Source organism: Odocoileus virginianus, chromosome 12 (assembly GCF_023699985.2).
Source record: "Odocoileus virginianus isolate 20LAN1187 ecotype Illinois chromosome 12, Ovbor_1.2, whole genome shotgun sequence".
NCBI lineage: Eukaryota > Metazoa > Chordata > Mammalia > Artiodactyla > Cervidae > Odocoileus > Odocoileus virginianus.
In genome coordinates this window covers 58499560-58527090 of record NC_069685.1, presented here as the reverse complement: position 1 = coordinate 58527090, position 27531 = coordinate 58499560, and the positions used below count along the sequence as shown (strand labels likewise).

General features: G+C 60.5%; 1 protein-coding gene across 3 annotated transcripts; it reads left to right on the top strand.

Moving 5' to 3' along the window:
• Positions 1-1135: 1135 nt before the first annotated feature.
• Positions 1136-27383, top strand: PXN (paxillin). 3 transcript variants are annotated; one of them, XM_070475392.1, is made up of 15 exons: positions 1136-1273; positions 15286-15512; positions 15814-15929; positions 16304-16440; positions 16542-16743; positions 17616-17751; positions 19271-20131; positions 21150-21425; positions 21660-21980; positions 22595-22696; positions 22951-23121; positions 23214-23387; positions 23933-24014; positions 24101-24249; positions 25265-27383. In XM_070475392.1, the coding sequence occupies exons 1-15, from the start codon at positions 1219-1221 to the stop codon at positions 25529-25531; spliced, it is 3276 nt and encodes a 1091-aa protein (XP_070331493.1). In that variant the 5' UTR covers positions 1136-1218; the 3' UTR covers positions 25532-27383. The 3 variants fall into 3 exon arrangements, with proteins under 3 accessions (XP_070331493.1, XP_070331491.1, XP_070331492.1); XM_070475390.1 differs by lacking the exons at positions 19271-20131; positions 21150-21425; positions 21660-21980 and having other exon boundaries at positions 1160-1273; XM_070475391.1 differs by lacking the exons at positions 19271-20131; positions 21150-21425; positions 21660-21980; positions 22595-22696 and having other exon boundaries at positions 1167-1273.
• The last annotated feature ends 148 nt before the right edge of the window (positions 27384-27531 follow it).

Below are 27531 nucleotides of genomic sequence, written 5' to 3'. Positions count from 1 at the left end.
ATTAACTACTTTTGAAGTTTTAATCTATATTATTTCTATTTTGTTTTGTGTACAAGGGGGAAAATGAAAAAGCTGGAATCCCCTTATCCCCCCAAATGCTTATTTTCCACACTAAGATTTGGGAAGCTCTTAAAAAAGAGGCACCCCCCCTCCCCAGCATAAAAACCATGCATTCCTTCTTGTTTAGGTAGGCAGGGCGGATCCTCTTCATCCTCGGGTTGCAGAAGAGGAAACTGAAGTCTTGAGGAGTCTCGGGATTTGTCCTGGTAAAGAAGACAGGAGGGTGGTCTAGGCAGCTGGTGCCATGAGTGCAAAGGCCCAGAGGAGGAGGCTTTGTGTGGGTGACGATGAACTCACGGGCTCTGCTTTGGCACCGTTTGTCATCCCCGTTGGATCTTACAGGCTCATCAAACTCAGCTTTGGGCCGCGAGGTCACCGCTGAGAGCCTCTAACCTTTGCTGCTTCCCTGGAATGACCTTTTGGGGTGGACTCGGTGTGGCAGTTGGAATGGAGCCGGTCTCTGGGACCCCCAGTCAGGTGTAGAGCCTCTGTTGGGGCAGATTCTTTCCTGGGCTGAGATTTCAGTGTCCCGGGCCCGCCAGCCCCAGCAGTGAGCCCATGTGCTTGTGTGACAGGAAGGACCTGGTTCCTGTGATAACACGCTGGATCTGGCCCCTCTTCCGGAGGGGAGCCATTGGGGGGATGGAGCTGGCTCTTATTTGGATCCCAGGGCTGGACTTGGGCCCTGGGGAGCAGGCCAAGGGAGGGGTGAGCACCCGGAGAATTCCCCAAGCCGGCTGCACGCAGTGCACGGCCTTCCCACACCCGGCCAGAGCACACAGGCGTGCCCCGTCCCCAAACCTCTGCTTCCTGGGCCCCGGAGAGAGTCAGAGGTGGCTTGTCCAGGGGAAAGGAAAGACCTGGGGCTCTGCCTGTCCTAGGTCGTCGCCTGCCCTTGTTACCCCGACCCTGTTGTGCGCCTTCCTCCCCATGGCCCTGCCCCTCCTCCCACCTGCCCTTCTCATCTGGTGGCTGGCCCCTCCGCCTGCAGGAAACAAACGTGGGAGGCATCCTGTTCTCTCTCCTCTCCTCACAGCCGCTCAGTTACCAGGTCGCCTGGATTTCGCCTGGATTTCGCCTAGTTTTATTTAGAGCATTGAGGCTCCCGGGCTGTCTCGGGCGCGCCCCGCCTCCCTCGGGGCTCCCTTGCACCCGCTGATGCACCAACACAAGCCTGGTCCTGTCGTTCCCCCCCGCCCTGCCTTCTGCCCCGGTAGGTCCAGACTCCACAGCACCTCCTGCTCCCCTCTTTCCCCAAGCTGGGACTTGCGCGCTCTGAGCTCCGCCCTGTCTGTCTGCCTGTCTGCCTGGCTGCGGCTCCCCTCTGCCTCTCTTCGTCGCTGTTCCTGCCTGGGAAGGAAAAAAACCTGCTCCCTCCCTTGGTCCCGTTATGCCAGTCCCCCATTCCTTAGCGCTCTGTGGGGTCAGACACTGTGTGCCGCCCAGCGTGCAGAACCTTAGCTCCCCAACCAGGGATCGAACCTGCGCCCCCTGCGATGGAAGCATGGAGTCTTAACTGCTGGGCCACCAGGGAAGTCCCCAGACACTGTACTTCTGTCACCTCTGTGCCCAGCGTGGTGTTTCTAGACACTTGTCAGGGCCACCAGAGGTGAAGGTGAGGCGGCTCCCAGGGAGAGGGATGGAAGGACAGGAGGAGGCGAGTTCTGGGGAACCCCCACTCCCCCCTGTGATATTAGAGGCTGTTTTCAGACCCAGTCTACAAATGTGGGGACTGAGCTCAAAGAGGTGCGGTGCCAGCAAGTGACAGAGCTAGGACTTACAACCGAAGTTGCTCAGCTACAAAACTCACACTGCATTCTTATGGCAAACTCACGTACTCGCTGAGGCCAGTGGGTGTTACGAATAAGTGGAGTAGGCCAGAAAGGAAGGGTGCTAGATTTCAAGAGACAGCCACTGGTGGCTCTGCAGGAAAGTAGATGTGAACTGCTAGCTCTTGTGACCGCTCCCGGGAAGCCAGACACATTCTGGCTTTCGTGTGAAACCTCTCAGTTTCTTGAGACTAAGTCAGATTTCTTTAAAAAGCACAAACAGACATCCCTGGCGGTCCAGTGTTTGGGGCTCTGTGTTTCCACCGCAGGCAGCACGGGTTCAATCCCTGCTTGGGGCAGTAAGATCCCACAGTGAAGGGAAAGCAAGCGCAGACATGTCCAGGGACTTGTGTGGCCGGCTGCAGCCTTCATGCCTCAGGCCGGTGGTCTCTGCCACGTGCTCTGTTGCTTCCTTGAACCGGCGCCCACCTTCCCCTGGTCCTGCTGCCTCTAGAATTTTCTCTGGAGGGAGAAGAGTCAGAGTTCCTGACTTGAAAGAGCTGTTGCGAGATTATCTGGGCCAACCCTTTGCTATTTATGATTCCTGTTTCACCACAAAGATAGGTGGGTGCAGACAAGTAAGGCCCTGTGGAATCAGTCTGTGCTCCCCAGCCGGAGCCGTCCCCGGGCCGCGCGCACCTCCTCCCATCTGCCACTGTCTGCCACCGCACACTGAGCTGCCAGTGGCCCTCGGGGGCACTGGCCCTGGGATCTTCCCTCAGAGGACCCGGATGTCGGCCGAGGGCACCAGGGCTGTGCTGTGAGCCTGGTTGTTGAAGATTGTCCTTTCCACGTGAAACAGGCGTCCTTGTTCATAGCCAGTGACAGCTGACTCCTCTCATCCCAGCTCCTGTCTCAACTGGGTGTGGGGTGGGATGGTGGAGTGGGGTCAGGCACCCCTTCTGCTTATAGGCAACCCCCCACCCCACCCCGATTTCCTGCCAGGGAGGGTTTCCACAGAGGAAGACGTCACATTTCAGAGTACAGCAGGAGAGGTGGATGCAGACAGAGAATTGTGCTTTTGTGTGTGTGTGTGTGTGTGTGTAATTTTTCTTTTTTGATTGAGGTATGGTTGCTTTACAGCATTTCAGGTATATAGCAAAGTGATTTAGTTATATACTCTTTTTCAGATTTGTTTCCAGGATAGGTTATTGCGAGATACTGAACATGGTTCCCCTGTACCATGCAGCGTGTGCTGAGTCAATCATCGTGTCCGTCTCTTTGCAACCCCATGAGTCTGTGGGCTGCCAGGCTGCTCTGTCGGTGGGATTTCCCAGTCAAGAGTACTGGAGTGGGTTGCCATTCCCTCCTCCAGGGGGCCTTTTTTAATCCCTTTTATATTATAGTGGTGTGGATCTGTTCACCCCAGACTTATCCCTCTCCCGCTTTCTCCTCTGGTAACCATGCGGAGACCCGCACTTTTGAAAAGGAGAAACAGGCGGTGTTAAAGAGGACAGGAGTGGCTGTGCTTGGTCAGCGCGCCACCTTCCTGGGTGACCACTTCCTTTCTGGACAGTGGTGGACAGGAGGAGAGGCAGCAGCCCCAGCTGGCAGTGCTGTCCAGGTCGAAGGTGGCCTAGTTAACCGCAAGGCCCCCCAGTTTCCTGTGCACTTGTTCAGGGGCAAGGGCACAGCAGTGCGTGTCCTGTGCCTTCTCTGCAGGTGTAGACCAACCTCGTCCAGGGCAGCTGTGTGCAGCCAACACCGCCCCCCCCCTCCCCCAACACACGCGCGCAGTGCACAGCACCCTGCTGGGCTGAGTGCACAGAGAGAGAGCCAGTGGTCCTGGCTTGGGCTGCCCCCTGCTCCTCCTTGGGTGGCCCTTCTCCTTGGCCCCCTCAGAATAAGAAAGCGTTCTCTGCAAACTGCAGAACCTAGCATCCTGTGGAATGAATGATAGAAATGGTCTCCCTGAACCATCATCCCCAAGAGAGACAGTCTCTGACTTCCACATAAACTTCTGGAATACTCTGGTGTGAGGATGTTTGGGGGCTTCCTGCGTAATGTTTCGGGGCATTACAGTTGCTGCCTGCTCTTGCCACCTGTCCTGGCTCTGCTGGGTTTTGGGTTTCCAGAGCCCCAGATGTCTCCTCCACTAAAATCCAAACCAGGGCTGAGATGGATCCTCCCCCCCGCCATTCATCTCCTGATGTCACCAGCTGGGTGTGATGGAGGGAGGCCAGCCTTGCCAAGCCAAGCAGAGCCCTCAGACCCTGTCTGTTTCATGATCTCCGGGGCACAGACGGCCCTGATCAGTTCTCCCGTGAGACCTGTCGTCTGCTTGGCTCCCTGCCTCTGCTCTGGAGTTTCTTGCTGGTGGACTACAGGGTCTTCCCTCCCCGTCCTTCTCCTCTGTTCCTTGATGTCCCTGCTTGTGAGCCCTGCTAGCGAGACCGACAGTCCACAGGGGTCCCTCCCTCCCTGAGAAGGACCCTCAGCAAAGTCTTTCCCTCCTTTTTCACTCTTGCGGTTTCACAGTGTGACTCTGGTTAGCCAACGCCATGAGGACTGTGGCCTCCATCCGCTCCCTCCCTGTCCAGGAAGAGGCCGGTTTCCCAGTGCAGAGAGTGAGCAAGGATCTGGGCTTCCAGAGAAATCTGCCTGCCCTCCTTGGGGCGGTGGCTGGAGGCATCTCTCCTCTGTAGATCAATGACGCTGGAGGGACTGGGACAAGACCCGGGGCTCCTCCCTTCCTAGGGAGGTGCCAACAGGCGGTCAGTTGGCCAGAGAATTTTGTCTTGTCCCAAACCAAGCAGATGGCTTCCAAATTGGTGAGACTGGGAAAACCAGGGCTGGATGGTGCAGACACTTCTAGGGAAACTACAGTGTCATTGAGGTCACCTGTGGGCTGGTTGGCCCTGGCTCCTTCTTGGCCCATCTGCCCCTTCGTCTCTGCTCTTGACTTTCTCAGATAGTGGTTCCAACTGTGCTCTGCGGAGTCACACCCTCCAGATGGTAGATAAGGATCACGAGCTGCCCAGCCTTCTTCCGGAGGGCGCTGCCTGGGGTTCCGAGCCCCTCCTAGCCCTTTTTCACCCTCAAGAAATCATGTTGGGACACACGTGGGTGGGGCCAATGGTCGTGAACCTGCTGCCAGTGTATTCTCAAAAAGTAAAAGCAGAAAGTAGCAGGTGTCTGTGCTCCGTGATCCTGAGCTGCGGACAGGTGGTGGCAAAGCTCAGGCTGACCGATCCCACGTCACGCGCGAGATTCTTTGTCCCTCTTTTAGTTGGCTCTCTGGTGCCTTCAGAGCAGCCCTGACTGCTTGCCTGCCTGTCTCCCGATGATTCTCCTGCTTCCTCTCCCTGCTTCTGGTGGAGGCTGGGGAGTCTCTGACCTCTCTGATCTCTCCCGGACCCCTCCCTCTGTCCAGATAAGTAGAGGGCGGAGGTCAGCGCCCACCCCAGGGGCAGCCCCGTCTTGGGTCATGATGTTCCAGTGGGCTAGTGGGTATGGCACGGTGGTGGTGGTAATGGGAACACTCTTGCAAGTAGACACCACCCCCCCCCCCAGCCCCCAGGCAGCAAGTTAGAACTGGGAGGTCCCCGCGCCACGCCAAGGGGCTCACCTGTAGCTCAGGATCCTGCCCCAGGGGGGAGAGACAAGAAGGGAGGCGCAGAGCAAGGGCCTCCAGCAGGGGTGTGGGTGGAGGGGCACCCCAGCGGCCAGGCTTCTTGGATGGCTCCAGCGGCGGCGCTGGAGACGGGCACTTTGGAGAGTGGCGACAGGCGGAAGGAGGGACAGCTGACCGTGCCTTTCCAGTGGGGTGTTACAGAAAGACTGAGAGTGAGCTCTGTGGCCAGGCAGAGCTGTCCCTGTGGGGTTGAGAGCTCTGCCAGGCTGCTGAACGCACTCCTCAGATGTCTCTGAGCCTCCTTGTCCCGCTCCGTAAAATGGGGTCAGCGCCCTCTGCCCGTGCCTGGAGCCCCACCCCCCGTCTGAGCTCCCTTCAGGTTATGCAGCCCTGGCTTTGGGTCCCCCTGGGGCACTTGGCTGGCAGGGCTTCGATCGTTGGTGGCAGGGGAAGGGGCCTCCCTGCCCTGGGCTCCTCCAGTTGTCCCAGTTCCAGGTTCAAAGTCACAGGGCAGCGGCCTGGGGGCAGGGCTGTGAAGCGCTGAAGCTTCTCCCCCGGGGCCTCTGTCCTGTCCCGGGAGTGAGTCGGAGGCTCCTGGGCTCAGCTGATGTTCTCCGAGGAAGACTTGGAATGAACCCGAGGCACAGAGGGATGAGGTCAGTGGTTTTGCTCGGCAGGGAGGCCCGAGTCAGTGACAGACCTGTCACAGCTCCCGGGATTCCTGGCCGCAGTCCACGGCTCCGCCTCGCCCCCCCTCCCATCCGTCCTCAGGGCAGGGCCGCGGGTTTCTTTCCTGAGTGTCTCCTCCTGTCCCAGCGGGACGCTTGGGAGGTGTTCCCCCTGCCGGGTGGCTTTCGTATACTCATTGATTTCATTGATTTCCTTACCCTGCGCTCTCTGAGGTGTCTGAACAACTAAAACCCAGAATCGCCACTGGGAGCAGGCTGAGAGTGCTGTGGATTTGAACGTGCCCCCCCGCCGCCCCTCTGTACTTGGAGGCCCATTCTGTCCACTTAGCCACACTGCCATGCGAGCTGGGATGCCAGGAGGGGGCTTCAGAGAGCTGTGTGGTCAGCAGCCCAGCTCCCAGCACCCCGTGGGCAGCCATGTCTATGGTTCGCACAGGATGACTCTGCGGGCTGCTTAAATGTCTCCTGGGCCCTCACCACGAGCACGTGCAGAACGGGGCTTTGACGCCTGTTTTTAATCTCACAGTCCATTGGCATTTTGCCTCAGACTCCATAAAAGTAGCCTTTCCTAACAGTTTAATTTATATTTTGATCGCACAGGGTCTTCACTGCTGTGTGCACAGGCTTTCTCTGGTTGCGAGCGGGAGCGGCTCTTGGTTGCAGTGCGTGGGCTTCTCCTTGCGGTGGCGTCTCCTGTTGCGGAGCACGGGCTCTGGACACACGGGCTTCAGTAGTTGCAGCATGTGGGCTCAGTAATCGTGGCGTGAGGGCTTAGTTACTCTGAGGCACGTGGAATCTTCCTGGCCCAGGGATTGAACCCGGGTCCCCTGCGTTGGAAGGCGGATTCCTATCCACTGTACGGTAGCCCTTTAATTCAAGGCAGTGGTCTCAGTTTCTTGCTCCTGAGCCAGTTTGATCCTGAGACAGTATTCTGGGTTTACCCCCAGCTGGCTCCTGGGCCCCTGGCCGCCACGTGCCCCCTGGGGGTATGGACATCCCTGTGGGGGTGGGGGTGGGGCATATGTTCAGTATTGTGAATAAGGGCACACGGCTGGGGAGAGGGAAGTGGGGGCCCAGTTTGGCTGCAGAGGCAGGTGGCGGTGAGCAGGCCAGGAAGGTAAAGGCTGTTGGGACTGTATTCTAAGAGACTCAAGGCCGGAATGCCAGCCCCGGGGGTTCCGGTCTCGCCCTGCAGACAGAGAGGGTCATCAGTGGCTGGGCATCGTGAGTCCCCCTTGCTTGACACACACTCAGTCACTGCCTGAGAGGCTCATGAAGGGCCTCGTGTGGTGGATCTGCGGAGCAGAAAGGAGGCTCCTGCCCTCAGAGGGCGAGCTGTCTAGTGGATGCACACGCAAAGGTGGGGTTTTCAAGAAGTTCACACGGTGGCCTCTTCTGCACGGGTTAGAGTCGGGAAACGCAGGGCAGGGGGCTGCCAGCGAGTTCGAGAAGGGGCCGAGCATGGATTCGGTTGCCAGTCTAAGTGGCTGGCTTCCTGTGATGGAAAGAAAGGGAGGCAAGTAAAGGGAAGAGGGGGGCTTCCCTAGTGGTCCAGTGGATAAGAATCTGCCTTCCAGTGCAGGGGGCATGGGTTCGATCCCTGGTGAGGGGACTACGATCCCACATGCCCTAAGTTGCAGCCAAAAAGTGGGGGGTAAAAAAAGAAGAAAGGGGACAGGCCCTGTGAAGGAAGAGCTGATGGTACTTGATAGTGACTTGTGGGGAGCTAGGAAAGGACTCGTAGGCTATTACAGGTGCTACAGGAGAACAGGGAAAGGCTGCGAAGTGGCCCAGCTTCCAGAGACGGGGAAGCAGGGACCTGTGCTGGGGCCACCGTGAGCTGTGTTCATCAGTCAGAACTTGACTGGTGTAGAGTGGGTAACTAGTGCTACGAAGTCCACAAACACCAGGAAGAGGCTGCAGCTCGTTCCTGGAACACAGGCAAACTTTTGAACTTTCTGCTTGGGTCTCTGTAGGGCGGATGACTCACTGCAGAGCCCCTCCTAACCCCTGTTGATGATCAGCAGGAGTGGGAGGCCCTCGGAGCCGCCCTGCTCTGCAGCAGCCTGACATGCCTCGAAGAGCCCAGATTGCAGGCTTGGATGGGCTGGCTGTGAAATATCTGAGAAAAACCCCAGCCTCTGAGCTTCCAGGGTCCGAGGCTGTCTGTCTCACTAGTTGTGTGTACATCCACATGTCACCCTTTGAAGAAACCGCGGGGTAGGCCTGGAGTCGGACCCTAGATGTGACCTTAGAAAAGTCCAGAGTCCCCGGGTCACCTGAGGAGGTGGATGAAATCTGACCAATGAAATGCATCCACGGGGTTGAGCCCCTCTGGGGGAGGGCGGGGCCAGCTGATGCTGGACCCAGGGATGAGTTATTTACAACAGAAACAAGACTTGGCGGTCCAGGCAGCCTGGACCTACTGCAGTGCCCGTTGTGGGTGGTGGAGACGTGCAGTGGGTACCTGGGCGGCCTCTCCCGCCTGCTGCTGCTCAGCCTGCTGGAGCCCCCTCAGATGGGGAAGCGTGGTGGCCCGCCCGGGGCCGGGTCCCTGGTGCAGATGGGGCCTGGGGTCGGTTGGCTTCTGCCTGGAGCTCGGGGTGGCCTTGGCCTTTGCCTTTGAGCCTTTGTTCTCTGATTGCCTGTGCTCTGTGACCTTGGGCGCCACCCAGGCACCCAGCTGAGAGTCGGCCTGCCTGCCTGCCTGCCTGCCTGCCTGCACACTCTTGTTGAATCAGTCCCTGCTAGGAAGGGCAGGCTGGAAACCGTCCTCCGAGGCAGGTGGGAAGCCCAGGGAAGAGCCGCCTTCTCCACAGGGCCGCCTCCCACCTCTCGGGGCAGCAGCCTGGACGACTCTGGCCTACTCCCCTGGTTTCCTGTGTGTCACCCCCAGCCCACACTTCCTTCAGGGCCAAGAGGAAAACGCAGTTCCTGTTGAGTGAGGCATGAGTCAGCGGAGGGGAGCGGTGGCTGAGTCTTCATAACCTCCAGGCATGGCTATTAAATATCTAAATGACACTCCAGGATTGATCGCTTCTCCTCCCGGCCCCTTCGGGAGCGCAGGTTCGCTGTCCGGGGTTCAGATAATCGCTGTATCCTGGATTTAGGCAAACTCTGAAGAGCTCCAGGGAAGTTCTCTATAAATCTCACCCTAGATTATATCGTCTCCTCCTCCTTGGAGCTCGCAGTCTGGCGTGGGAGCCAATTGGGTCTGCTTATTTTAGGCTAGCTCAGTGATGGGCACCCAGCAGGCTGAGCGGGCTGCTTTCTCTGGCTCATGGCTCCTTCTCCATCTTCTTCCTCCTCACTGTCCCTCCGTCTTTCAACCCTTCATGCTAGCTCCCCGGGATAGGGCACCCAGAGCTTAATTTCTTGGAGAGGAGGCCATTGGTTGACAAGAACCCAGAACCCAGATCAGCAGGGGAAGGCCCCTCCGAGAGACTGTGTTCCTAGTCAGGTCCTAGCCCAGGCTTGCCGGGGCTGGGCACTGCAGAGCGGACCTGGCTGAAATGGTAGGACTGGCCCTTCCTAGTCCCAGATCTGCCTGTCCTCCCAGGACAGTTATCAGGATAAATATACCCAGCTCCCCATTCCTGGGGAGTTACTCAGCGAGCAAAAGTGCCCCGCCGCTGTGGATTAGATTACCTCTGCCCCTGCTGCTCATGTGCTTGGGGCTGGGGGAGGGGAGACCCGCCCTCCCGCCGCTCGCCTTCCTAATCTGGAAGTCTGAGCAGAGGGGGCTGAGAGATGAGACCATCCCCATGGAGGGGAGCCGGCCCTGCTGTTCACGTGGCCACTTCCTTAGGCAGGGCCCAGCCCTGATCCCTGCTTGCATCCTGAGCTCTTGCGGCTTCTTCTCCGAGCCTCGAGGTGACCAAGGCCGCCCCGGTGGTCAGCAGGGGCCGAAACTTCTCGCCTGGCATTCTGAGCCCAGCGGGGTGGGCAGGCCGGAAGGCTGGGCCTCTTCAGGTCCGGCGGGGAAGGGACTTGCTGTCTGTGTGAGAGGCTGGGTCTCACCATAAATGGCGGGGAGGGACGTCTGGCCCTGGGCCACTGGCACGGCCTGTACCGGAGCTCTTGGGGCAGGATCCACTCCATCCTCCCTCGGCTTCTCATCTCCTAAGGAGACACCTGCCTGGGCCATGGAAGCTGAGTTAAAGTGGCCTGCAGAAAGAAGGTGGGTGAGCCGAGTCTTGGAACCATCTTGTTCCTGTCGTGGGCCCCTCCTTGGCCAGGCCTTGAGAGTGGGGTCTTTCTGGTGGTCCAAGGACCCCACCTCTTTTAAGTCGGCCTGGCGCTGGTATGGCAGGGGGTGGCCTGTGAACTCTGGGATGGGATGATGCCCCCGTGAACCCGCCCCAATATGAAGACCCGCTGGGGTGGCTTCTCCCGTTGCGACTTTGTTTCCCCACCCCCAGATGGTGCCCCTCACTGCTGATCCGAGATTGCAGCATCCTTGGCCTTCAGGAGAGGGTCAGGGTGGGGAAGCGCTTTTCTCCTTTGCTTCCGGGCCTAACCATCCCTGTGGGTGGGAGCTGCATTTACCGAGAGTGTGTGTGTGTATGTGTTTGTCTGTCCATCCGTCCATCTGTCCCAGAGACTGTGCTAAAGCGGGCATGTTACATCCACTCCATCCTATAGTCCTTACTCCTGTGAGTCAAACGGTGAAATTCCTATCGGACAGACAAGAAAACTGAGGCACAGGAGCGATTAAGCAGCCTGGCCTGGCCGAGCAGCTCAGCCATGGAGCAGAGTCTGTGTGACTCAGAACCATCCCCCCATGTGAATTCTAACATCTAGCATCCTCAGAGCCTGTGATGGGGGCAGTGATATCAGCTGGGCCCCCCCACCCCGCTGCCTCCCCTCCACCCCTCCCTTGAGGGATCACGGCTGGCCTTTTATCTCACACTCTCTGGCGTCTGGCCAGCTCTAGGCCTCTGATCTTGATAGTCATTATCGCATTCTAAGAAGTGGCCAGGCTTGGGTAGGGGGAAGGCAGGCTTGCGAAAGAGGCCTGGCTTGTCTTTAGACTCCACTTGGGGGTGGAGGTGCTTAATGGCTCCTCTTTAACTTCTTACTGGGTTAGCCCAGGCCCCAGGAGCTGCAGCCTGGGGGAGAGATCCCCTGTGTTGGGGGTCCTCCCACCATCCACACGTGTCTGAGCTGGTTGGGGAATGTGAGTGGCCCTGGAATGCAGGCAGACCGGCCCCTGGGTCTCCTCCCTCCCAGGGCAGAGAGCCTGGACCCCTGAGTGTTAACCCCCTCGGGGCGGCGGGCCCAGCGGCTCCCACTCTGTCCTCAGGATTGTGCTGAGCGGGTGGTTACTGCAACCCGCCGGGAGAAGGGCCTGCCCTTGGCCTGGCTCTGGTGCGCTGTGCCCACCTAGACACTTCCCTGCCCCTGGGCAGCTCTCAGCCGAAGCCACCACCTCTCCGAGCCGCTGCTTAGGTGCAGCCACCGGGCCCTGGAAGCCAGGGCTTGTGCCTGTCTCTTTTGGGTCCCCGCGGGCTCTTGTGGCACTTTTGAGTCTCACCTTCAAGTGATATGTGTGCCTGCAGGCTTGGCACACAGGCCCCGTTGTGCTCTTCCTTGCAGCCTGCTCCGTCCTTCCAGCTCAGTTAGGCCTTCCTGGCACTGAAACTTTCCCGGTGTGCCTGCTTGTGACCGGTCAGGGGCTCCGGGGTCTTCCTCTGGCTCCAAAATTCCATGATTGCAGAGCGGCTACCTTCGGTTACTCCCGGCCGTGGAGAGCCGACGGGTGAGTAGCGCCCCCTGGCGGGAAGTGGGTGACAGTGCACACCCTCTGCCGCCAGGGCGCTGCTGGCTGGCCTTTGCCTCTGGTGGGTGGGCTGGAGACTTAGCATTAACATCCTCCACCCACAGTGTCAAAAGGAGAGACCCAGAGAGCCTGCATCAACTGATCCTCGAGGCAAAGCGCCTGCAGAATCTGGGGAGGTTTCCTCCAGAAGGGGACTGGAAAGCCCCCAAGAGAACTCCTTCCCCAGGGTGGCCGGGGGCCCTCCTGGTGGCTCTGACTTGTCCCAGAGTGCTTGGGCCTGGACCCAGAAGCTTAGTGGAGTTTGAGGCCTTCCTCAGCCCAAACTGCTTCAGATGCCGCCTCTGTGTGGATGAAAGGCAGCCTTTGAACACGTGGGAGGGAGGGTATCTTCTCTGACACCCTCTCCAGGGCATTTGTTAAGCAATCTCTGAGCCTACCCCTAGGGGATCCAGAACTGGTGCCAGGCAGTAACTCTCGCTGAAAACTGGGGACCCCTGCGCAGACACCTTGTGGCGCTGCCTGCAGGCGGACTCCCTTGTCCCATCCTCCACCTGCTTCCTCTGTTTATTCAGGCAAGGGAGGAGTTTGCTGAACCTGCAAGAAGACTTTGGCCCGGCACCCTTGTGCAGCCTCTGGGGAGATAGCAGCCCCTAGGAACCCAAAGTAGAGGCCAGCAAGTACCCCTCCACGCCTCTTGTGTTCCCCGATCTTCCTTGAGGTGCCTGTGGGGGGTTTGGTGGAATCGGCAGCCACACGTGTCCTGTCCCTCCCTCAGACGCAAGTTTGGACAACGATGGGGCTCTTCTCTCTGACATCCACACATTTCACTTTGAGTGTTACTTTATTACTTTGCTTTTCTCTTCAAGGATGCCCTTTTCTTGACCTGATCCTACCTTGTCCAGATCCTACCCATAGAGGACTTAGGAGGAGGAGTCAGCACTTGGCAGCCTCACCTGGCCTCCTTGGAGGAAAATCTTTTTTTTTTTTAATTTCTGAAGCAGATGACATGTGATGTTTGCAGCCCTCTCCCATCTCCTGTAGCATCTGCTCTCCCATGTAAACCTCGCACCAGTGCTGTGAGGTGGGGGCCAGGTGATCTGCCCTGTGGCCGTGGGTAGTGTAGACAGAGGCCCAGGGACTGACCTCAGGTCTGGCTTGGCTCCACGACCTGTGATCTTCCATCTCAACCCCCCAGGACTGCGCCTTCCAGCCCACAGATGTAGCTGTGTTGAAAAGAGCCTGTTTAAATCATAAGCCAATCAGCCAGACTCGAAGTCAGCTCATGAACAAGGCAGGGGAAGGCATTTGGTGCAGGGGCGGCAGTGTCCCTAGCTCAGAAGCTTTGACAGGAAAGGTTCACCATCTGTCTTTGATCGAGTGGAGCCCGAGAGACCGCATTCAGGTCCAAGTGGCGTCCCTTTGGTCAGCTCAGACAGCACGGGGGTGTGCCTCTACCTCTCTCAGCCTCAGTTTTGCCATCCGCGCTAGTGGTGGTGTGAGGGGCAGGAGCGGTGACCCAGGTGGCGCTCCTAGCATGCAGTGGGCCTTCGAGCACGGCAGCTGCTCCCATTACTTTTACCAGACTTGCTCCTGTTGCCAGCTCTGGGGGGGGCAGGCTCTGTCCGTGGTGGAGACGGAGGGACCCCTACCCCGCTGCCAGCTTGGGCCCAGAGGAAGCCAGGACGCCTTATGGAGCCAAGGCACCAGGTGTGGCCGTGGAGAGGCCACTGGGATTGGCCCTGGAGGCTGGTTCCTTTTCCTCTGTTACCTTAGACACACACTGACTCCCTCTAGTTCCGGTTTGCTACAGACAGGAAGTCAGGCGTCTTCCAAAGGACCTGGAGGGGGAGGGGGACCTGCAGGACCTGACCTTCCTTGGAACAAGCTTCTGATCAACGGGGGCAGGAGCCTGGGGTAGGTGGGGCCAGGCCAGCCTTGGGCATCGGAGACCAGGGCAGGCAGCTGGGAGGCGGTGTGGGCCGCAGACCCAGACCCTGGGCGAGGCCCTTGCTTCATCCTCAGGGCCTCTGAGCAGGGGTAGGGTTGGGGACGGGGTCACCAGGAAGGACCAGACTGGTGGCCCCGGAGCTCGGGCCCTGTCATTCAGGAAGCTGTGCCGTTTGAACCCAGCATGGTCCTGTGATCACCGCAGCCTCTTGCAGGGCAGATTTTTGGGGGGTCTCCGAGGAGTCATTCCTGTGATGCACTTACTTTGTTATGCCGGCGACGGGCAGGGAGGCAGTCCTCTCACCTCTTGAAGTTGGTTTCCCATCTGTAAAGGGAGGGTGGGAATTCTAGCCTCATTAGAAGGGTTAACGGAGACCGTGGGTGCAGTGTGCCCAGCACCAGGCCTGTTATTAGTAAAAGGCCGTGAGCCAGCCATTGCTTTCCGAGGATGGTTATCACCAGGCCCCGACCCCAGCGGGTCAGCACTGGGGTGAAAGTGAGCTGGTCGGTGAGCACAGGGCAGGGCATGAGTGAGGGCATGGCACGTTGGGCCAGGCTGGGGGCGGTTGAGGGTCGCAGGAAGGGAGGATCCCCCCTCCACAGCTGTACCCTTCTTATCTCAGGAATGGGGAGATGCAGACCCCCCCCTTCCCCCCCCCGTTGGCTGCCTGGTGCCTGGGTAATGGAAGCTCACCCTCAAGGCCGATCCGGCTCCCTAGCTGCTGTTAAAAGCAGAGTAGTGGGGCCCTGGAACCTCTGGGGCCAGGCTGCCTGCCAGGCTTCTGCAGAAACAGCCTACAGAGCAGTCCTGCCTGCTCCTCTCTGCTGAGGGGGTGGGGAGCAGCGTGCCAGCCTCATCCCGGCCCCCACCTCCCTGGTAGCCCCGAGACTCGGGAGGAGCTTGGAGCCCGAGGTTCGGCTTCTACCTGGTCAGGAAGGCAGGTACTACCTCTCCAGGCTGTGGGCTGAGCCGGCTGAAGCTGCTGGGCATTTAAGTGGGGACCTGGCCCCTCCCTGTGACGTGGGGCCCCTCCCGCCCGGTCTCTCCGCCTTGCCCTGCGGAGTCAGGCAGGCATTTCTAACTCCCGGCCAGCCAACCACACAGCCCTGTCGGGAAGGGAGCCCCAGTGCCCGGCTCCCAGAGGTAGGAGAGCCCCGGGGGGCGGCCCTGGAGCCCCCAGAGCGCCGCCTCCTTGGCCGGGAGCCAAGCTCTGGGCACTGACCTAGCCAGGTTGGTCCGGGCTCGCACCTTCCTGCCTCGGGGCTGGTCTTTTCTCCCATGGGTGGGGCCAGTGCCCAGAAGTTGCTCGTTAACTCTCAGGTGCAGGCCAGGAAGGTGCTGACCCTGGAGGCTGAGTTCCCAGGATCCCTCTCCCTCACCCACTCCCCACCCGCTCTCTGCAGACGCCCTGCTGGCGGACCTGGAGTCCACAACCTCCCACATCTCCAAGCGGCCCGTTTTCTTGTCTGAGGAGACCCCCTACTCCTACCCAACTGGGAACCACACGTACCAGGAGATCGCCGTGCCGCCCCCCGTCCCACCGCCCCCATCCAGTGAGGCCCTCAACGGCACGGTCCTCGACCCCTTAGACCCCTGGCCACCCAGCACCTCCCGATTCACCCACCAGCAGGTAAGGTGGGGGATGGGGGCGCTCAGAAGTCAGCTTCGGGGCCAGTGGAGTGGGTCTGGCAGGGGCTTGGGGAGCCCAGGAAGTTGGGGGGGGTGCGGCAGAGGCAGGAAGCATCTGGCCCTCCCCACCCGACGCCACGTGAAGGGACAGTGACCAAGCATTAATCACCTGTCTCCTGGCCAGAGTGTGGAAACTCCCTGGTGAGGCTGGCCGTGAGCGGGAGGCTCCTGGGGGTGACGCGGGCTGTTCCTTCTCCGCCCTCCCGCCCCCGGGGAGGCGCTGAGCACTGTCCTCCCCACAGCCTCAGTCCTCATCCCCCGTGTACGGCTCCCGTGCCAAGACTTCCAGTGCCTCCAGCCCCCAGGACGGCGGTGGGCCCCCGTGTCCCCGAGCCGGCGAGGAAGACCACGTGTACAGGTGCCAGCCCCTCCCCCTACCCGGGGATCCCACACACCATGCTGGGCTGAGTCAGCCGAGGTTGGGCCAGGGCGCTGGAGGAGGGCGGGGGCTCCTCCCTGGGTCCTTGGGTTACTGCGGGAGGCCCGGTGTGGCCTTATCTGCCGTCCCCGGGCAGCCGCTGGGCTGGGTGTCATACCGCCCTGCGTGGAGGAAGGTTCAGGAACTGAAGCAACGCTTCCTTCCTCCTCTCTTCTCGCCACATCCCTTCCCCACTCTCTGTCCTTGAGCTGCTGGAGACTGGAGACGTCGGAATCCTCCCCCCCACCCTGCCTGGTTCTCCTGGAGGATTTGGGGAGCTTCTCTCACCTCAGCCTTCCCTTTGCTTCTTGAAGCTTCCCCAATAAGCAGAAGTCAGCCGAGCCTTCGCCCACCGTCATGAGCTCCTCCTTGGGCAGCAACCTCTCTGAGCTCGACCGCCTGCTGCTAGAGCTGAACGCCGTGCAGCATAACCCCCCAGGCTTCCCCGCAGGTAGGACCAGGCTGGGGGGCCCCCTGCTCCAAGCCCCCCTGCCGGCCTTGGGTCCCCGCGGGGCTCAAGGCTGAGCAGCTCTTCCCTTTCCTTCTCCCAAGATGAGGCCAACTCCAGCCCGCCGCTGCCGGGGGCTCTGAGCAGCCACTATGGCGTCCCGGAGAATAGCAGCCCGCTGGGGGGTAAAGCTGGACCACTGACCAAAGAGAAGCCCAAGCGGAACGGTGGCCGGGGCCTGGAGGACTTGCGGCCCAGCGTGGAGAACCTCTTGGATGAGCTGGAGAGCTCCGTGCCCAGCCCCGTGTGAGTCTCCACCGGGCCTTCCCGGGCTGAAGCCCCTGCTGTTTGCCGGGCCCTGCACCAGGCCCTGGGGGACGGCAGTGAGTCACCCGGACACAAGCCTGCCTTCAGTGAGCCACCGTCCCTCAGGGAGGACAGACCCTGGGCGCCCGAGGGCACACCAGCCCAGGGGCTGTCGGTGCAGGCTTTTTATTTGTTTCTGGCTACACGTGTGGCTTGTGGGATCTTAGTTCCCCGACCAGGGCTGGAACCTGTGGCCCCTGCAGTGGAACCCCAGGGAAGTCCCCCAGTGTAGGCTTTGGAGCCACGCAGTCGGGGCCACATCTTGGCTCTGCACTTACCGAGTGTCGTCTCTCAAGCCTTCGTTTTTCCATCTGTAGAAGGGAATAAAGGGAAGTGAGGTCGTGGGGATAAGACCACCTGCCTCAGTTGGCTGAGACCTGATAAGACCCTTAGAACACATGTACCGAGTCCAGGTGGTAAGCGCCTCCCCAGGGTCAGCTCTTCTCGGTGTTTCCGCGTGGCTGGAACAGCCTCACGTGTGCGTCCAGCGTCGTGCAGGCTGCATAGGATGCCAGGCTTGTTGCATAGGCCGGCTTGAGCTTGGGCTCCTGGGAAAGGTGCCGTTTGAGCTGCCTTCTCCTCTCCCCCATCAGCTCTGCTTGGCACTCTGTCCCCCTGGCTGACAGAAGCCCTCCCCAGCCAGCAACTGGTCCCCAGGAGAGACTGGGAGCTGGTGGGCTTCCCCAGGGTTGGGTGGCGTCAGGAGCCCAGTGTTGGAGCCGAGGTGTTGACCCTGGGGAGGGGAGGGCCATGCTGGGGGTGCTCGGGCTGGCCCCAGGGGTCCCCGCTGATGCCTCCTTGCCTGCCTGCAGCCCTGCCATCACTGTGAACCAGGGCGAGATGAGCAGTCCCCAGCGAGTCACCTCCAGCCAGCAGCAGACGCGCATCTCGGCCTCCTCCGCCACCAGGGAGTTGGATGAGCTGATGGCCTCGCTGTCGGATTTTAAGGTGCCCTGAGGTTCCCCCCACTACCTTGCCCTGCCTGCTCAGAACCCCCCGGTCTTCCCCTCCCGTACCCCAGCATGAGTGGCTGGGACTTGGCCACTCAGGGTTTGGGTGCCTCACCCCACGCCCAGGACACGTGGGCACCCAGCAGCCTGTGAAGGCTGGGGACGTGCTCAGTGGGACATTCCTTCCTGCCTGGGTGCTCCTGGCTCCCTGCCACCCAGGCAAGGGATCAGGAGGCTGAGACAAAGGGCCCAGTGTTGGTGGCTGCTCTTGGCGGGGGAGGGCGGGCTCCGCTGGGCTGGGTGGGATCCTCTACCCAGAGGTCATTTGTCCCAGAGCCGCATCTCCCACGCCGCTGGCTGTCCCCTGCGTGTCCTCTTTCTTTTCTGCCTCTGGCTCCTTCGCCAGTCTTCTTCCAGCCTCCACGGCCTGAGGCCCACAGGCTCTTGTCTGGGAAACCTCATCCATCAGGCTCTTGGGCCACACCTGCTGGAGGTGCCCTGTCCCCTACCCACTGCCTGCCAGACCCCCGAGGAGTTTTGTGTAGAGGAGGCGCTGCCTCGATGGGTCCTGATCGTGACTGAACTCCAGTTGGTGACCATTGCTGACTCCACCCTTCCCAGGGTGGGGGGAGCATGGTTAGGGAACTGGAGGAGGGGCACCTCCGAGCCTCTGGGGCTTCATCTGGGGCGGGCGTAGCAGCCTGCGCCTGTGAGCCTCCTGAGCGGCCACAGTCAGGAGCGTGTGCTGGACTCAGGCGGGAGCCCCGCCCCAGTGCCCTTTGCACTTTGTCACTTTCAAACCCCCTTGAGACCCCCTTGAGAAGCTGCACTGGTTCTCATTGCGCCCCAGGAACGAGGTCTTGGGGTGATGTAGGAGAGCTGGGATCGTCAGGGAGAGACAGAGCTGGGAACTGCCTGTGGCTGCCTGTCTCCCGATCGTGCCTGGGCTGACCTCCCCGTGGTCCACCCCACCTTAATCTCTTCTCTCTTGTCCCTACTCAGACTAGGAGCCCCACAGGTGTGGGTCAGAGGCTGCTTTCTGCTGCCTGGGTTCTTTTTCTTTTTTTTCCCCCAAAAAGACAAAAATCTTTATTTGGCTACGCCGGATCCCAGATGCAACATGCGGGGTCTTCAGTTGCAGCATGTGGGATCTGGCTCCCCCACCAGGAGTCGGACCCGGGCTCCCTGGATGGGGAACGCGGGGTCCCAGCCACTGGACCACCAGAGAAGTGCCCCCACCCCGCTGCCTGGCTTGGATGGCAGCCAGGGAGGTGGGGCCCAGGAAGACCCTTCTGGGGCCTGAGTCTTCTTCCAGGGCCAGTCCTGCTTCAGCTTTGCTGCCACCTTGGTCTGGTCAGCGCCGACGGCCTGGCCAGCGTAGATGGGTCAGCTCAGGCGGCCTGGCCAGCGTAGCCGGGGGCTGTCAGAGCCCGAGGCTGGCCCACCCCCAGTGTGCGCCCCTCCTCACATCCCCTGTCTCTCTCCTCCCCCTGTCTCTTGTCTCTCTCCTCCTCCAGACCAGCTCCTCCTCTGCTGTGGCCTTGAGCTCCTCGGGGCTGCCACCTGGCTCAGCTCCATCCTCACACCACAGCCTCCCCCCTCCACCTCCTCCCGGGCCCTCTGGAGGCCTGCCACCCCCTTGGAAGCCCTCCTCTCAAGGCCACAGCCACACCCGGGGAGTCCTCTGCACCGAGGACAACGTGGCCCCTGGCCAGCTCGATTTGGCTGGCCTTGGGCTGATGCCTGACACCCCCAACTCAAGGTCGCCCTCCACAGAGGGTTGGCCAGGGCCGCTGGTTGTAGAGAGCCAGGCTCGCGTTTGGAGGGACCCACCAGACCAGGTCGGGGAGCTCTGCAGGGCGCCTCCCAGCCACACTCTACCTAATGCTGGGGGCACAGGTCCCCAGGAGCCTGGGGCTCCCCAAGCGCCGTCGGCCAACACTGTGTGCCCGGAAGAGGCAGTGGCTGCCACTTGGCAGGGGCCGTGGGCTCTGGGGGCGCTCAGGCCTGAGCCCCCGCGGGGAGCTGCGCCCAGCTTCCACGAGGTCACCGAGCCAGCCGTTGTGGCCGTGGACCATCAGGCCGTCTTCCCGGATACCTGGAGCCTCACGGAGGAACGTGGATGGCAGGAGAGGGCAAGGCCCGAGCCAGGGGCGCCGGAGAGCAGCCGCCGCACCCCCGTTGAGGATGAGCAGCTAGGTGGAGAGATGCCCACGGCGGGCGGCCTGGTCAGGCCAGCCCGGGGACCTGAGACCCCCAGGAGGCCAGAGGGTGCCACCGAAGCCACCACCGAGGCCAGGACGGGCCAGGCAGAACTCCCACGGGCTGTGGCCGTGGACACAACCAGCACCACAGAGAGGATTTCCACAGCTGGCCAGGCAGGCGCGCGCTCGCCCGGCTGCTCAGCGTGGCCCCGCCTGGCTGACTGCATGCGCTCCCTGTCTGCGCATGTCTGCTTGGGCGGCTGGTTGCAAGAGGCTGCGGCCTGAGACCCCGACAGCCAGCGCTGGGCAGTGGGCTCTGTGGGGCTGGCAGAGCTCCCTGGGCCCCGGAATTTCTCCTAGTGACAGCCAGCCTCTTGCTCGATGAAGGCTTTTTCCTTTAGATGAGCTTTGCCCGACATCCTGATGGGATGTGTGTGGAATGGTTAAAAGCATGGGCTTTGGAACCAGCAAGAAGTGAATGAATACAAACCACGCCTCCAACACGTGTGCCCCGTGTGGCCTTGGGCAACCCCCCTGCCACCAGCCTCAGTCTTCTCATCTTTAAAATGAGGGAAAATAGACCATTTCCCCCAGGGTTGTCCAAAGGATTAAATGAAACAATGCCTGGAAGGTGCTTCGGAAGAACACAACGTGCTGTCCCCAGTAAGCTATGGCTGACGTTATGTTATTATCTGCTTTTTGCTTGATTGAAATTTTTAGGCCCTTTTCAAAAGCAACAACAAAATGAAACCAAACTACTAGAAACAAGTAGGTTATAATCCTGCTTATATAAACGAGGAAAAAAAAACTGGTTAAAGGATTTACTGGAAGAAAAGACAGTTCTTTTGTTTCTATTAAGAAACAAAAAAAAAGGAAGGAAAAGTCTCAAGCCCGTTTGAGACTGTCCACTTAATGTTCTTTCACATCATTCTTGTAATAACCCCTTAAAGCAGTTGAAGAAAAAAAATACCATTACCACATTTCAAGGATGGAGAAGCTGAGGCCCTGGAAGTTCAGGGTCTTACCCAAGGTCAGGGCCCCCTGCCTCTGCCCTAGCTCCGCTCGGCTCATCTCTGATGGTTGGGTTTTGCCCTCCCCTCCTGGGCGCCCCCCCATCCCCCACCCCCCGAGTGTGGACTGAGCTGCCTCTGCTGAGCCCAGAGTGGCCTGTGACAGCGTGCCTCCCCCCTAGATCCGCTCGGTGATCAGGAGGAGCCGGGAGACCGGCCACGCTCACCCCATGTCCCGGGAGCCCTCCCCTCGCCGCCGGCTGGACCCCGCCACCCTAAGCAGGACCCCGTCCCAGGAGCGGCTCATCGCCGAGCTGCAGGGTCGGCTGGGCATCCGGCCGGAGGCAGAGGAGACCACGGGGGCCACAGGGGCCTCCGCCGAGGACTGGCTGACCGAGGGCATCGTCATCACCGTGCAGCCGCGTGGGAGGCGGGCTGGGGGGCAGCTGGTGGAGAAGGTAGTGAGCAGATGCCCCCGGGCTGGGCTGGGGCAGAGAGGCCCTCCGGTTCTTCCCCAGCCCTGGCCAGAGGGCAGGCGGCGGGGTGGGTGGGGGGGGGCGGTCCTGTGTCCTCGCAAGACCGGCCTCACCCCTGATGCCAAGAGTGAGAGGCCCCGGGAGCCCCTGCCTGCCAAGATGCTGTCTCCTCCACCATCATCGTCCTCATCTCTGTCCCTCTTCTCTCCCTCCCAGGTCGTCTTTCCTCCTGGCTCTCCTATTCCCCTGCGGAGAACTTTCTCTGTTCTGCCTTCTCCTCCTCCTCCTCCCAGCCCTCTGCTCCAGCACCTCAAAGACGCCTCCTCAGTCAGCAGCTCTCCTCCCCCGCCCAGCCCACCCACCCCCTCCGCCCCGGGGCCCCCCGCTATCCCCTGCGGCCCCTCCGGGGTCCAGAGCACTGGGATGGGGCCTCGGGGAGTCGGCGTGCAGGGCCCCGCCCCGCGCACAGCTGCATCCTGCTCCGTGAGGTCCATAGGCTGCCAGACGGACGAGGATCCGCTCTTCCCCCTGATGCAGGCAGGCCTCCCGGGGCCCCGGCCCCACCTGTCCTGTCCTTATGCTCCAGTGGCATCCCGACTCTGCACACACACGTGCATACGGCCCTGTGTCCCTCCATCCACAAAGTACCATGTCCATCCATCCACAAGGTACCTGCGAGGTACCACAGCCCTTCCTTGGACTTGGCCTTGACCCTGGACCCTCGCTTCACCTGATGTCCACGCTCGCTCCCTCCCCTGAGGTGTCAGCCGCTCCTCAGTCCCGCCCTTGGCTCCCTCTGAGGATGCTGTCCTCAGAAGGAAAACCAAACCTGTTTCCCCTGCAGCCCCAGGCCTGGTACCTGGCGAGGCTCTCTGGCCCGTCACTTCCGCTCGCTCAGTCCTGCGCCTTTGGTGGGCTTACCTCTCTCTTCCCTCTTCATCTCTCCCCGGGCCCCTCTCTCGTGGTTGTTTTTCTGTAGGCTTTTTTTCCCTGATTTTGGTTACTGCCAGTAGGGGGTAAAAGAAATCCATTCTCTTATTTCATCCTAAAGTCCCTTTTGTGACACGGTCTAGTAACAAGTTCTCTTATTCTTTCTTCCTTAATTTGAAAAAAAAATAAAAGCAATCCTTCTTCTCGTTTCCTCCCCTAAGATCCAGGGCCTGGAACAGAGAGCGGATGGTGAGCTGTGCTGGGTGGCCGGCTGGCCTCTGAACAGCAGGCAGAGCGGCCCCGAAGGGCAGGACGCGGGAGGGGTCAGTGCCGAGGCTGGGGCTGCAGGTCCTGCTTGCGGTGTGTTCCGGGGCCCGGTCAGGCCCACCATGAGCCCCTGGGGCCCCTGGATGCGTTGTGGAGACTGTTCCCACCTGAGGGCTTCCAAGGCCCCTGGAGAGGCTACACTTCCACCTCAACCTGCCTGTCCAGGAGGGAGAGACGCCCTCATGCGGCAGCAAGTCCCCGCCCCTCAGGCCCTGGTGTGCTGACCCGCCTGCTCTCCCTGTCTCCGCAGTTCATGGCCCAGGGGAAGACGGGGAGCAGCTCTCCCCCAGGCGGCCCCCCGAAGCCTGGGAGTCAGCTGGACAGCATGCTGGGGAGTCTGCAGTCTGACCTGAACAAACTGGGGGTCGCTACGGTCGCCAAGGGAGTCTGTGGGGCCTGCAAAAAGCCGATCGCGGGGCAGGTGATGAGGGGTGGGGCCGGGCAGGGGGGCGGGAGGCAGGGTGCCCAGGGGGCGGGGCTGGTCCCAAGCCACATCCTCACGCCCCTCGTCAGGTGGTGACGGCCATGGGGAGGACCTGGCACCCGGAGCACTTCGTCTGCACCCACTGCCAGGAGGAGATCGGCTCCCGGAACTTCTTCGAGCGGGATGGACAGCCCTACTGTGAAAAGGACTATCACAACCTCTTCTCTCCGCGCTGCTACTACTGCAACGGGCCCATTCTGGATGTGAGTGCCCGGGTGCAGGGCAGGGGCCAGGCAAGGCCCAGAGAGTCACGCAGCAGGCCGGAGCACACACAGCCGGGAAACTGGGATTTACCCTCTAGCCTGAAGCGCAGCCTGTCCTAACGCCCATCAAGCAGCCATCCCTCACTCCCTTCTGCTGAGGATAGGTGGAGTGGAGTGCAGGCTCCCTCGCTCTTCTGCTGTGTGACGTTAGGGAAATGCCTAGCCTCTCTGGGCCTCTGTGTCTACACTTACAAGATGGGTGGCCCAGTAGAACCTATGACCTCAACTGCCTGTGAGGATTACAGGAGATAGAGCGTGTCTGGCACGTCACATCCTTTTCAATAAATCGGAATTCTCAGTAGTGTTCAAAGCACAGCTAGGAGAGACCCCCGTCTGGGGAGCATCACGCTCCTTCCTTGGCCGGGGGTGGGGGTGGAGGGGGGCGAGGAGGACTGCCTGGCCTGCGGGTCTGTCTCAGCTGGGGCTGAGGGGGTCTGTCCTGCGGGCCAGTCGCTCAGCTGGGGCCGCACACTTGGCTTCCACAGAAAGTGGTGACGGCCCTCGACCGGACGTGGCACCCGGAGCACTTCTTCTGTGCCCAGTGTGGCGCCTTCTTCGGGCCTGAAGGTACTGAGCCTCCGGGGGTGCGCTGGGGCGGGAGTCAGGGCGGCCTCTCCCCGAAGCCTGACCGCCCTCCAACCCCCGCCCCTCAGGGTTCCACGAGAAGGATGGCAAGGCCTACTGCCGGAAGGATTACTTCGACATGTTCGCGCCCAAGTGCGGTGGCTGCGCCCGGGCCATCTTGGAGAACTACATCTCGGCCCTCAACACCCTCTGGCATCCTGAGTGCTTCGTGTGTCGGGTAAGGGCCCCCGTCGCTTCCTCTAGAGGGCCCGAGGGCGGGCGGCTGCGGGAGAAGCGGCTGCCTCCCCGTGCCTTCTGAATCCAACTTACAGGGCCCACTGGAGGTTCTTGATCAGGTGGGAAGGCAGGCGGCGCACTCCCTCAAGCGTAGTTGGTCCTGGGCTAGGGCTTGTGCAGGGGCTGCGAGAAACGAGAGCAAGGCAGACAGACCTGCGCAGCCGCCCCGGGTCAGGCCATGTCCAGGAGAAGGGGGTGTGAGAATGACATGAGGCAACAAGCCTTCAGCTGCCTCGGCGGACAATGGACGATGGTTTCCAGACTGCATTCTGGGGGGTGATGGCCCCCAGATGTTATGAGGGTTCCGGCAGGGGTCCCCTAATTAAGTAAGTTTGGGAAACACTGTTCATTGCAGGACTTCTCAGAGTCTTTAATACCTGAGTGTGCCTGTGGCGCTCTATAAACGGGAATCTAGGATGCAAAGTTTGACCTTGGAACCCTTTTTGTTTTGACACAAGGGTTTCTGGGCACATGTGCTGCAGTGCCCAGAAGTCGGACCTGTGTTTGAATCCAGGCAGTGCGACTTAGCAGGCTTCCCTGGTGGCTCAGTGGTAAACAATCTGCCTCCAATGCAGGAGATGCGGGTTCGAACCCCGGGTCAGGAAGATCCCCTGGAGAAGGAAATGGCACCCCACTCCAGTATTCTTGCCTGGAGAATCCCATGGACAGAGGAGCCTGGCGGGCTACAGTCTGTGGGGTCACAAAAAAGTTAGACATGACTTAAGTTAGACATGACTCAAGCAAGAAACACAGGAGTGCAACTCGGCAGCAGCGGGTCAAGGTCATTGTTGGGAGAACAGAGTGAGGGTTAGCGCCACGCTGGGCGCGTGGAGAATGCTTATCGAGGGGGAGTCGCTTCCAGTGTGACCGCCCTGACGGTCCCCTGCCCGGCACCCGGGAGCTGCCTCAGCCCCCAGCCGCCCAGCCTGAGCACCCCCTGCCCGTCGTCTCTGCAGGAGTGCTTCACGCCGTTTGTCCACGGCAGCTTCTTCGAGCACGAGGGGCAGCCCTACTGCGAGGCGCACTACCACGAGCGGCGGGGCTCCCTGTGCTCGGGCTGCCAGAAGCCCATCACGGGCCGCTGCATCACCGCCATGGCCAAGAAGTTCCACCCGGAGCACTTCGTCTGCGCCTTCTGCCTCAAGCAGCTCAACAAGGGCACGTTCAAGGAGCAGAACGACAAGCCTTACTGCCAGAACTGCTTCCTCAAGCTCTTCTGCTAGGCGCCCGCCCTCCCCGCCTGCCCCTTCCCCGGCCCAGCCTCCAGACTGCGCTGGGGCCCAGAGGCCTCGTCCCGGGGGGCTGGGGTGGGGGGCGGTGGCGAAGGGGCCCGACTGGAACTGGAACCGCGTCCTCGGCGATGGCGACGGCTTCTCTTGCCCCCTGCCAGCGCCTCTGGGCCGCCACCCTCCTCCCGAGGCTCCCCTGAGGCGGAGGCTGGAGGATCCCACCTGCGTCCCCACGAGCCCGCCTGGCCAAGCCAGCACCCCACACTGGAGCCATTTCTTACTCGTATCTCGGCAGTGAAGCCGGGGGCGGGGAGGGCAGGCAGGGTCAGACGGGGGCCTCTTTGCATCCTTATCCCCCACCCCAACCTCGTCAGCCCTGTTCTGAGAGTACTGGGGGGATGCCAGCTCCCCCCAGGCAATGCCAGCATCCACCCACCCATCCACCCAAGGGCGGACGTGCCCACGGGGCCACAGAAGGTTCCTTGCGCGCCTCCTGCCCTTCCCATCTCCCCAGGCCTGGGCAGCTGCCCCCAACACCTGCCCCCCGCCCCCCCCACAGCTGCTCTGGTTCTACTGAGAAAGGCCTCTCCAGCAATAATGTTTTCTAGTCACTTCCTCCATCTCCTGGGATGGCGTGAGGTGGCGAGTGTCGCCCCATTGCCCGGACACTGTACCAACTTTGATAGTTTTCTACACTGAGGTTTGAATTCGTATCATCTGAGTTGCTTTTACTTCTCTATATGAAGATGATTTTGAAGAGGTTTTACCGACGTCTCCTTTTGTATGCCTCCCCCGCGCGCTGCCGCTGGCCCGGTGCACACCGCGGTGGCTGCGGGACGTGCGGGGCTTGCCTTGTTCTGAGGGCTCGGGGCGGGGAAGCAATTCATATTTTATTTTTTTCTTAGCACAAGCAGGTGAGCGGGTAGTGGCTCTGTTGGCTGTCCATCTGTAACTTCACAGCTCACCAGGACTGGTTTATAAACTGCTGTATTTCGAGCCCCCTTCCTCACTCCCCAGGCCAGCAAGCTCTTCACTGAGACCGGCCTGAAGGGTGTCTTGCCCTCTGGGGCCTAGAATTCCGAACCTCATCCGTCCTGTTTCTGAGCGGGGAGAGAGGGGGAAGTCCACTCTGGGGGTGCCGTTAGGGGCGTCCACAGAGAGACTTTCTGGCCACAAAGAGAACATTCTTGGCCTCCCCACTGCTACTCTGGGGCCCTTTCTTCTGCCTCCTCAGGAAAGCTGGGATTTGATTTTGACTGTTAGTCTTGTTGATTCCACTGGGTGTGTCCCTTCCCCAAACTTCTTGCCTTCCCTGGAGACTGGTGGTGGCCCCCGGGGAGAGAGCCCACCCCGGCTGTGTCCTAGGGGCCTGATAGGATTCTGGGCGGAGGGACAGGATCCCGGCGAAGCAACAGGAAGCCCCCTGAGGATGAGTCAGGCCGGGCTGGGGTTCCGGGTCAGTGGAACGGGGGCCCCTAAGTGAGGGCAAGCCAGACCCACTCCATTAACCTCATCAGAGGCTGGGTGTGCTGAGCTTCTCAAGAGGAGAAGGGGGTCCCTCCTCGGAGGCGGGGCTGGGAGCAGCCTGGGTCTGGGGAGGTCGGCCAGGCCCCGCCACAGGTCTGATGTCTCCATTTCTACCCATAGGCCTTATTGCTCTGTTTACAGTGACCCACCCCAGACCCCTCCCCTAGAGGATCTGGGACTTCCAGAGGTTCTACCCTCGGGGTCGATGGTTATTTGATGATTTGATTTTTAATTTTCTTTTCCTCTGTAAACTTATAACCTGGCTTTTCCCCATTTTAATTCCTGTGATTTATGCCAATAAAGTTTGCCATTATTTTCACCTGTGCTAGTGCTATTTCTTTGTGGTCTGAGATGAACAAGTCAGCCCCAGAAGAGAGACCAAACCCTCCCAACTCACAAGCACCACAGTTTGAGGGTCAGTCACTGAAGTTCACTTACCCGAGGGGCCCTCCCGGGGCACTTGTGGG